The sequence below is a fragment of the Oryza brachyantha genome, chromosome 3 (genome assembly GCF_000231095.2).
Source record: "Oryza brachyantha chromosome 3, ObraRS2, whole genome shotgun sequence".
NCBI classification, from domain to species: domain Eukaryota; kingdom Viridiplantae; phylum Streptophyta; class Magnoliopsida; order Poales; family Poaceae; genus Oryza; species Oryza brachyantha.
In genome coordinates, this window is record NC_023165.2 from 10,076,084 (window position 1) to 10,086,769 (window position 10,686).

Sequence of the window (10,686 nt, forward strand, 5' to 3'; positions counted from 1 at the left end):
AGAAATCAAAATACCCTGTTTTTTTCTATAAAGTGAATGAACCATAGTTTGTTTTTGTCATCGTACTAATAAAATTGAATTCATAAATAAATGTATATAAGACTAAAACATATTATAACATAGAACGTTTGGAGCGTATTACGAGGATCACATAAACGAAAGGTAGATGAGAATGCAATTAACCATATGGTTTAGATTGATGTTCTTTTACTCTAATAATGAGAGACCGGACAAAACAAGGAAGAATAATGGAAGATGACAGGATGTGCTGAGCAAGACGGGAACCTCAGCTTGAGCGGCCGCTGCCTTGCGACGAAGGTGATCTTCCTCGGCCACGTCTGCCTGCCGAACCTTCCTGCCTGTGCCGATAAATTTCATGATTTGATATTTTTTTCGTTGGCCAATTATTTATGTTGACACTTATAAGTATAATATGTGGGATTATTTGAGTCAATGACAGTGGGCCGTGATATCAAATAATCGAACACCAATCTTACGAGTGTTAAAAAATCAAATCCTCACTTGTGCATGCTCTCTCGGTTTGACGCTTCCCAAATTCCGGTTTGATTTTTTGATATTCTAATTACTGTCATTATCTCACGTACGTATCCCTCTGTTTCAAAGTTGTAAACTCCAAATTCAACCAAATTTATAGAGAAATATGTTTAGTAACATATACCACGCTAAATTAGTTTCGTTTATAATTGAATATATTTTCATAATGCGTGTATCTTTGTGCGGTGAATGTTACTACCTTTATACAAATTTGATCAAATTTAAAATAATTTGACTTTAAAAAAGTTAAAATGATTTGTAATTTAAAACAGGAAGAGTATACTCACGGATATCAAATTTGACGAATAAAGCGTGAAATCATGGGATTTATCCGGAGCCTACGCCCGCCATCCATCACCGTGGCGGCGGGGGGGGCGTCGGTCCTGCTGGGCTGCTCCTGCCGACCCGCGGCGTCGGCCACAGGCCGGTGGAAACGGGCCGATTTCTTCGTGGGCCTGGTAAATGGGCCACGCCTTGATGCAGTCCACCTACGGGCCGATTCGATTCCTTCATGGGCCTTCGTCTTCTCTGCTCAAAAGGTGGCCTCGCCTCGTGATCGTCGTGTCGTCGCACGCAGCAAAAAGGAGCCGAGCCGCTCGTACGTGCCTTTGGACCGAAGCTTTCTTCCCCGTACATAGCTTCCTCCTCGGTTTGAAGCTTCGAGTCAGCGAGCGAGAGAGAGCCCCTCTGCGAGCTCCAAAGTCGCCTTCTCCTCCTCCTCTGCGGCCGCGCACGCGCCGAATCCCCCGCAGCCCAAGGCAGGGTGGGGGCTTCCTCTCTTCTCCGTCTTCCTCTTGATCCGGGAGCGCCTCCGGGACCACCAGGGTACGTGCGAGCGTTCCCCTCTTTGCTGTTTTTTTTTTTTTTAAATATATATTTGTTCCCTTGATTGAGCCCAATTTGGCTCCGATCGAGCGGGATTTATGCGCAGGCGTCGGTGAGATCGTCGAATCGGGGTAGAAGTGGGGGGGGGGGGGGGTAGGGTTTTGAAGTTTGGGGGGAGGAACCGGTCGGGGTTGCCGCATTCCGGGAGGAGAGTTGGGTTGCCGTGGTTGGGGAATTTGGGAAGGTAGCTCGTTTCGTGCTGGTGAGCACCGGGTTTGCGTCTGAGCTGTTGGGGAGCCTGGCTGTCTGCGAATTTGTTGGTTGTAGGTTTTGGTTTATCTTCGGGGCGTGGAAGCTTATGAAAATTTGGACTTCTACGATGTTCTGTAGAGTGGTGGATCGAAATTTGGTAGTTTTTTCACCTCAGAGAATCCGTGATTGTCTAATCCTCTGCAATATGATAAAATTGGCAATTCACTGGCTATGAGACTTCCATTGGATGCTTACACATGAATTCATAATGTGATTGGTAGTAAAACGTTCATATTGTTACATTACGTTTGTGAGATGTTTATTTTAATATGTTGTTCTTTCAGAGAATGCACAGTAGATTACTTGTTATTACATTAACAATCCATCTAAGTTTCTGTATGTGCAGCACCCTCTTTTTTTCTGTTTAGATTACAAGTACTTCATGTCAATGACTAATCTAAGGAGGCGGCTCCATCATGGAGATGTCGATGGAAGGAAGAATGAGCATGTTGACATATCCAGCGTAGATTCCCTCAATGAACCTTTACTAGGGAAATCTTCTGATAATGGTCCATCAGAGGTTAAGCCTTTCTTATCATAATTTTATTAACCCTTGCTACTACATTTTGGATGAACAGACAACTGTATATCCCTTTCTAAGGTATTGACAAATTTTCTGTCTTCTAAAGGTATATGATCCCAGAGCCAGAAGGCAAGACTTATGGGGTGATGATAGAAAGAAGGAACAGCTACACTGGTCATTTCTTTTCTCAAATTTGATTGCGCAATGGGCCCAATGGTTAGGTACTGTTCACTTGCATCATCGATAAATAAATTATTTCTACACTTGACGTTAGTGGACTGCTATTGCTCATTTCTGTTCCCTGGTTTTATACGTTTTGAGCGCATGTAATGATAATTAAGACTAATCCTTTCTAAGTACTATGAATTAAGTATTGGTAATAGCTTTAGTAAGTAGTTTATGTAATCTACCCATTGACACCATCTTTGAGAGTTGAATTCGAGGTTAATGTGCATATACTCTCATATACAGTATGTTTATGATTTTATCTCATACAAGCTAGTGTTCTTGAATTTGGTAATGAGTAACCATTGGTATTTGGTAGTCAGATTGTCGGACTGACCCAATGCATACAAGTTTAGCAATTTTCATTATACTTTGTATAACTTCTGGGATCTGGCTTGCTGCTCAAAACACAAATTTAAGAATGGATGCAGCCGTCATCCTATCTTAGTGCTCTTGTAAAGCCTCTAGTGCTAAAATAGTCTTATCTTAATTTGCTTTTGTCATCATTTTCACAATTACTGCAAAGACATTCTTGTGTGTTAGTAAAATTGACTAGGCAGAATAATTGCTACTTTAAATAACCGTGTCATATTATTGACTCTGTTTCCTTTTCTTATAACCATGCAAATAAACTGCTGATGTAGCAATGTTCACTTGGCATAAGAAACCATAACGATGGACATAGTTATTTTTTTCCATTTTGGAAACCCATGTCAGTTTTTCTTCCAATTCATTACAAGAGCAGTATTGTTGTGCTGTGCTGCAACTATTTCCGTGTTGCAACTATTTAATGGATGTACCCCTTAGTGCTTTCAAGAATAATATATTGATTTTTTTTTTTTTTGCGGTTTCATGTGCAGCAAGTATTATTGTTAGCTCTGGATCACTATTTGGTAGATTGTTTCCCTTTTCATTGGACAACCAAAACAGCAGTTCACTGTATCTAAGTCCTCTGCAGGTAATGTATTGAGAGGAACTATGTAAGAATTGATGATGTTCTGAGCCTTAATGTATATATTTTATTCCTTTCAGGAAGATAGACTGAATACTTTAAGGTGTAGATTGCAAATCCCTTTCGATGGCTCTCGTGTGGAACACCAAGTATGTAATCTATTTTGCTTAAGTCTAGCTATTTTCATGTGGTCACAAGTCACTCTCATGCAAACAAGTTTACATTGTTTATTAGGATGCCTTGAGACAACTTTGGAGATTAGCATACCCCAATCGCGACATTCCTCCACTCAAATCAGAACTATGGAAGGAGATGGGCTGGCAAGGCACTGATCCATCAACTGACTTCAGGTATTCCATTTTTATTTGTGTCTACATTCCTTTCTGCTGCAGATGGATTTAGTTAACAGAGCCATCTAATGCTGGTATTGTCTATGCAGGGGTGGAGGATTCATATCATTGGAGAACCTCATCTTTTTTGCTAGGAACTACCCTGTAAATACCTTATATCATCTATTTTGATAAGACTTATTAATGCCATATATCTAGTGTGTTTTTTTGTTTAATCACTCACCAATAATTCTATAATTCTGGTACAGGGTTCCTTTCAGGCGCTTCTGAACAAAGTACAAGGGCAGAGAGCAGATTGGGAGTACCCTTTTGCAGTTGCTGGGATCAACATTTCATTTATGTTGATCCAAATGTTGGATTTACAGTCAAGTAATATGCTAGTTTCCAAAAGTTGCCGTGGTACTATAATGGTTTTATATGGTTCCCATTGCCTCTGTTTAATTCTCTTCGAACTGTGCAGGTGTTCCATCTTCAAAGTCAGGAGTTCCTTTCGTAGAACTACTTGGACGGGATGAGAATGCATTTGATCACCTCTACTGCGTGGCCTTTCGTCTGCTCGATGCTCAGTGGCTTGTGAAACGTGCTTCTTACATGGAGTTCAATGTAAGACAGTGCATAATCTTTGTTTCGATCAATGGCCTGCTTATCTATTCATTTTCGTTGTGCCAGGAAGTATTGAAATCTACAAGAACTCAGTTGGAGCGTGAACTGGTCTTAGAGGATGTATTGGAGGTGAAGGACCTGCCGTCTTATACAATGCTGGACAAATAAACCAAATAAGTAAATATCGAGTTGTTACATTTCGGTCAGGAGAAGGAAATTATTTATGTCGGCGGGACCTTTTGTTGTCTGACCATGTGAGTGCATATTTATCTTTTTTCCTGTTTGAGAGGAAAATCCAGGCTTTTGTACATAGTGTTCATTTTCTGTAATTTCTGACCATTTCAGGATAATACCAATAAGCATCAAATTGATCACATGTACACTACTATTTGAATGAGTGGAGCGGACATTTTTATCAATGATATACTTTGCTCCGATTTTGTCACTGAAAACATAGTTTTCGCATTTTAGCCGGGCGACCATTTTTAGATGTTCGATAGAATCGATCGGACGATCATATTTTCAGATGATTTTGTGTGCGGAAATTTTAATGCACGTTTATGCTCATAAATCATTTTAACGTCTAAAATCTGATACATTAAAACAAGTTTATGGACCTAAATGATGCATTAAAACAGTGCGTAAATATGGATGATACATTAAACATAAACTCATATATCATAGACCTAAACATAAACTCATATATCATAGACCTAAATGGTATGAACTTAAATGTGCATCGTGTATTTTTTAAGTTTATGTGCATAATGTATTTTTCAAGTTTATAAATCTAGACCAGAATAGCATGAACTTAAATGTGCGTCGTGTATTTTTTAAGTTGTGCATATTGTGATATAGACCTGAATGGCATGAACTTAAATATGTATCGTGTATTTTTTTAAGTTCATGTGTATAGTGTTTTCTCAAAGTATGGTACCATGTATTTTTTAAGTTTATGTGTATAGTGTATTTTCTAAATTATAGACCTAAGTGATACAAATTATAAAGTGATACCACGTCATAAGTTTAAAGACCGACCAGTTATTTTATTCAAAACAATTTATAAAAAATAATTTATGAATAAGACTTTAAAACGGGTGAAAAATAAATTACCAAAAAAGTGTTAAAATCAACTTAAATTTTAAAATTTAGTTAAAAATTTAAATTTTAGTTATGGTTTATAAGTAAAAAGGGAAAAGATGGGGTGATCGTCTTTCCTTCGCACTGCAGCCGCTACCACCACGGCCTTCGACGACGTTATCTACATAGGTCACGCCACGCCGAGTTGATCATTCGCACAAGGAAATTGAAGCAAAAGCAAATGATTTATAAGGCTTTAGTACCATAAGAACATACATGGCAGTGGAAACTGACGAAGGCAAAATAAAGTAGCTAGTGAAAGTGAAACGCAAAGGTTAACACGCTGGAGTTTTATTAGTCCACCGCCACGAACGGAACGCGGAGCGGCGCTGCACTCATCGCGTCATGATGGTGGAGATCACATCTTGCCGTGGCGGTGGGCGCAGGTGGAGTCGGGGCACCCCTCGACGCACCTCTCCACGCACTTGTCCACCCGCTCCGCCGCGCGCTCCTTCATCAGCCGGTCCTTCTCCTCGAAGTACACCGACGCCGCCTTCTCCGCCGCACGCTCCTTCACCGCGCGCTCGTCCTCGCCGCCCAGATGCTGCTGCTGCTGCGTCTGCGTCGCCGCCGGGCTCACCGTCAGCTTCTCCTTGATCGCGCCCGTCACGTTCCCAAGCGCCCCGAACAACCCTGGGCCCCTGCGTACACGAAACGTGAGCAATGTTGGATCTATAGCCAGGAGTAGTTAGTACGAGTGTTCCGGCGAGTATACCTGTCGGCGTCGTGGGTGTCAGCCGTGTCCTTGGCCTTGTCGGCGGCGGTCTGGGTGGTGGCCCAGGACCTGTCCCTGGCGTCCTGCGCGGTGTCCTTGGCGGCGTCGGAGTACTCGCCGGCCTTCTGCTTCGTGGCGTCCTTGGCCTGCCTCGCCTTGTCGGCGGTGGCGTCCCTCGTCTCCTGGGCCGTCACCTTGACGCCGTCCTTGAACTCCGTCGCCTTCTGCGCGGTGGTGTCCTTGGCTTCCCGCGTCTTCCCGGCCAGCGCGTCCTTGTACTCGCCCAGCTTGTTCTTGGTGGCCTTGGAGGCGTCGCTCGCCGTCTGCGCCACGGAGTCCTTGGTCTCCCGGGCCTTCTCGGCTGTGTAGTCCTTGTACTCGCCGAGCTTGTTGCGGGTGGCGTCCGCCGTCTCGTTCGTCTTCCTGGAGACGGTGTCATTTGTCTCACGGGCCTTCTCGGCGGTGTAGTCCTTGTACTCGCCGAGCTTGTCCCTGGTGGCTTCCGCCGTCTGGGAGGTCTTCTCCACGGCGGTGTCCCTGGCGCCGCCGAAGGTGCGGCCGACGGCGCTCACGAACGACTTGGCGCCCTCCTGCACGCTCTCCAGGATGCCGCCGCCGTGGTGGGCCGCGGCGTCGGCGCCCATTGTCGCGCCGCCGCGGTCGGCACGGGCGCGGGCGATCTCGTCCGCGGCCGACCGCGCGTCTGCCTCCGCCTGCATGACGCGCTCGTCCCGCGCCCGCGCGATCTCCTCCGCCGCGCGCCGCGCGTCCGCCTCGGCCCGCGCCTCCCGCCTGTCCTGCCTCGACGCCATGGCTGCTCTCAGGTACGCTTCGCTGGAGCTCCGAAGTCTGTGCTCAGTGTGCTATACAGCTCTAGTATAGTAGCTTCGCCTTCCCTGTGTCACGATTGAGCTCGCCGGCGACGGCGGAGGCGGCTATATACCGCGGAGCGAGAGGTGGGGGCGCGACACGTGCCTCGGCGAGGGGGGACACGTGTGCCTTGTGGAAGTAGGCTGGGGCTAGTGACACGTACGTGGCCGTGGAGTGTGCAGATGCGTGGTAAGCAGACACGTGCCTCCGTAGCGGCGTCGATCGATGGATGCCTTTGCCTTCGAGCAAGGATAATAATAGCAGATATAAGCCGGCTAAATGTTTATATAAAGGAGAAAGGGGATGAGAGAGTGTAAGCAGACTGTAAGCTTGTAGTTAGTTTGGGCACACGAACCAAAAAACTCTATGAGAGTGATATGTGGGTCCTGCATTAATGATGAAAAGCTAAGAAAAAACTATAAAAAATCTTATAGACAGTTTATTAGCTATATTATTAGCCTTCTCTTCTTACGTTGTCTGGTCTCCGAATCCCGAAACTGGGAGTCCCAAGGACGTGTGAGCCATCGGTCGCCGGATAGGGATCGTGCATCTTGTCCGCTTGAACCATGAGTAATGGACGATGCAAATTTCTCGTGGTAGAGCATGTTTAATAGCAGAATATAAATTAGTTATAAATATATTTTAAATAGATAAAAGAAGAGAAAACGAGTAGATTATTAATTTGTAGCTATACATAAATATATACGATATTAATGATCCTTATCTGGATGGTAAAGTATCAAAGAGAATGAGATGCCGGGAGTCCGGGACGGCCTAAAGAACAAGGACGCTCAATCGCTGCACTGCAAGATGTTTCATTCAAGCCCACCTCCAGTAATTTGTGGTCTAAGCGGCCTAAGTTAAATAGTACTCCTCTTTCCTTCGATCCATATATTACTCGCTCTATTTTATAATATAAAATATTTAATTTTTTAAACGTTTGACCATTCGTCTTATTTAAAAGTTTAGTATAAATATAAAAAATGACAAGTCATCCTTAAAGTTCTTTTAATAATCATGCAAACTAAATAATATTTCCATAACTTTTTGAATAAGACAAATGATCAAACATTATAAGCAAAAAATTCAAACATATTATATTATGAAACTGATGAAGTACCGGTCTAAATAATATTATAGTCAAACTTTTAAAACTTTAATTACAATATATAAAATATTTAGTTTAAAAATACTAGCACAACATATATACATTAGTTATAAAGAATACTTTAAAAATATTTATTTACTTTATATATATTAATATAAAATTATAATCAAAGGTAGATTTAAAAGAATATATTATTATCTAAATGATAAAGAATATTAAATTGGAGGGAGTATCAGCCCATCGAGAACATCCGTTGTCAAGATAATAAAATGATCAGTCCATCATCAACTGATCGCCACTCGGTCATTGGTGAGGTTGGCCGCCGGCCACTGAGGCAGTCCTGGGCTCAGCTAGTTGGGCTGCTGAATGGGCCCATCGGCCCATAAAACATTAGTACAAGCTGCCACAGAAATTTCAGATCCAATAGCCCAACGTTTCAATCCAACGGTTCGTGGCTGGATGTACAGTAGTCCTAGACAACTACTACCTCCGATCATTAATGTTCGTCGTTAGGACAAAGAATTATAGTTAAAACAAAGCTAATTTATATGTCCGAAACATCATACATAAATTACCGGAGGGAGTATCATATACTCATAAGAAAACTATCATTTAACATATCCATATAATTAAATACTAGATAGGTTGATGGGTTTTCTATTTAGTTATCTCTATCATATTTAATATATTATTTTTATATTTTGCATTTGTTGGATGTAGAGCAATGTATAAATTTTTTTCATAAGACAGACTATAGGCAACTAGGAATGATAATAAATCAAACAACTATAAAAATTTAGCTAACTCCATTTTAAACCTAACCTTTTAATTTTATAGACAAAAAACTTGAGATTATTACCACCTCTATACACATCCTAGGAGTAGAAGTCCAAGCAGTAGACGGACGAAAAGATAACAACTAAGTTTCTGTTATAGCCGGCCCTGGAGGGTGAGCAGTGCGGTTGCTCTGGCCTATAAATCGTCGGGCTCCTCACCTAGGGATAGTGAATTCCACTCTTGGGACCCGCCCCTATGTGGCTAGGGACGGGAGAGTTTTTCCCTCACCGAGCCTTGAAATTGTATAAATCCAATAAATTTCTATTTTTAAAGCCCAATAGGCCCTAATAACCAAGTTGTTAGAGCATAATATATAACTATCCTCAAACCAGATAATCCTAAAATTTTCCTCCCTTTCTAGTCTTCCACGCAGTTGCCGCTCATTACTGCACCAGTTGCCACAGTCTCCCTCGGCTCCACCTTCGCGCTACACAGTTGTTGACGCTGAAAATGACAATCAACATTCACACACGTAGGCCTAGGAGTCAATCTTAGACAGCTCCAGTGCAGGACCTAAATCTTAGAAGGTGCGCGGGCGTGCCAGTCAATTTAATTCTGCAACTGACAAGATGAACGGTAAAACAAGCCGATCGGCTATTAAGCCGATAAGTAACTAATAATCCAGTCGATCTGATGTAGATGCTGCAACGGCTAGCCGATAGGATGAACAATCGGCTGTAAAAAGCTTGGATCGGCTAGAAAATTGATAGAAATAGACTTGAAATAAATATTAGACCAACGTAATCCGCCAAGTTACTTATTAATCTTAGTCGATCGGATAAGCCCCTATAACCAGATCGAACTAGAGTACAAAGATTGGACTTAACCAAGACAGTATGCAGTCGAGCACGATATGATTATAGGAAACATGAAGATCGATAAGGCTAATAAATAAATCGACGAATTACTTGGAATAAACAATGAATCGCGTGTTACGATCAGCTAAACCCAACTTGCATGTAATTCTCGTAAGCCGATGCAACACAAATAACTGTCGATCTAACTAAATCAAGCCAATTGGTATAGAAATAATGCAGTAAAGCAATCAACTACTATATTGATGTAATTATGATAAACATGTAGATCGGCAAAAATTATCGGCTATAGACAACGGACAAATAACCAATATCTATAAAATACCTAGTCCAGATTGCTAAGAATAATCATAGAAGATTTGACCCAACCAAGATCTAGATTGCTATCAAGCTAATGAGCCGATGACTGATAACTTATCAGCTGGTACTCTGATAAAATAATGAACAAAATACATTGATCTGATATAAACCATCTGACAAACGTAATTTACTAGATTAGACCTAACCGAGACAGTACTAGATTGAATATGTCAAACAACAAATATCAAACCCACGTAGATCGTCCAAAGTGGTCGACCAGATCAACTCAAAACACGAAAGTAATCTAAGTTGAAACTGATACGATAACTAGCAATCGACAACCAAATTAGAAGATCGGACCGAACCGAGACAATTCTAATATAGCTGATGCGATTACCGTGGCCCGACAAAACGTAGGACTTACCCCTCTGCCGGAGATCGAAGCGATGTAGCCCCGCGTCAGGTGCCAAGTTCTGCCGGAGTTGAAAAACCTCGGACAAGAGGGTGACGATGTGCCGAAATTTAGTTGATCTGATTGTAGATGATTTACAATGGC

The 10,686-nt window shown here is 42.3% G+C and overlaps 2 protein-coding genes across 3 annotated transcripts; one reads left to right on the forward strand and one right to left on the reverse strand.

Annotated features, from left to right (window-relative positions):
- Positions 1-1,158: 1,158 nt before the first annotated feature.
- On the forward strand, positions 1,159-4,808 carry LOC102713338 (ELMO domain-containing protein A). 2 transcript variants are annotated; one of them, XR_423276.3, is made up of 11 exons: positions 1,159-1,380; positions 2,039-2,212; positions 2,322-2,436; positions 3,301-3,398; positions 3,473-3,541; positions 3,627-3,742; positions 3,832-3,886; positions 3,991-4,111; positions 4,203-4,345; positions 4,412-4,599; positions 4,691-4,808. XR_423276.3 is itself a non-coding variant. In XM_006649949.3 (10 exons), the coding sequence occupies exons 2-10, from the start codon at positions 2,075-2,077 to the stop codon at positions 4,511-4,513; spliced, it is 957 nt and encodes a 318-aa protein (XP_006650012.1). In that variant the 5' UTR covers positions 1,159-1,380; positions 2,039-2,074; the 3' UTR covers positions 4,514-4,719. The 2 variants fall into 2 exon arrangements, 1 of the variants encoding a protein (XP_006650012.1); XM_006649949.3 differs by having other exon boundaries at positions 4,412-4,719.
- An 875-nt stretch (positions 4,809-5,683) lies between these two features.
- On the reverse strand, positions 5,684-7,012 carry LOC102708701 (late embryogenesis abundant protein 17-like). Its single transcript, XM_040522583.1, has 3 exons — positions 6,330-7,012; positions 6,201-6,275; positions 5,684-6,126 (listed from the first exon to the last, which is right to left on the reverse strand). Exons 1-3 carry the CDS (start codon positions 7,010-7,012, stop codon positions 5,844-5,846), a joined length of 1,041 nt encoding a protein of 346 aa, XP_040378517.1. The 3' UTR covers positions 5,684-5,843.
- Positions 7,013-10,686: the final 3,674 nt, after the last annotated feature.

Coding starts and splice junctions, on each gene's coding strand:
- LOC102713338 (XM_006649949.3), top strand. CDS start 2,075: ATGTCAATGACTAATCTAAGGAGGCGGCTCCATCATGGAGATGTCGAT. Junction 3,743..3,831: donor GATCCATCAACTGACTTCAG/GTATTCCATTTT, acceptor TTGTCTATGCAG/GGGTGGAGGATTCATATCAT. Junction 4,112..4,202: donor AATGTTGGATTTACAGTCAA/GTAATATGCTAG, acceptor CGAACTGTGCAG/GTGTTCCATCTTCAAAGTCA.
- LOC102708701 (XM_040522583.1), bottom strand. CDS start 7,012: ATGGCGTCGAGGCAGGACAGGCGGGAGGCGCGGGCCGAGGCGGACGCG. Junction 6,276..6,329: donor CAGGCCAAGGACGCCACGAA/GCAGAAGGCCGG, acceptor GCAGGACGCCAG/GGACAGGTCCTGGGCCACCA. Junction 6,127..6,200: donor GACACCCACGACGCCGACAG/GTATACTCGCCG, acceptor TCGTGTACGCAG/GGGCCCAGGGTTGTTCGGGG.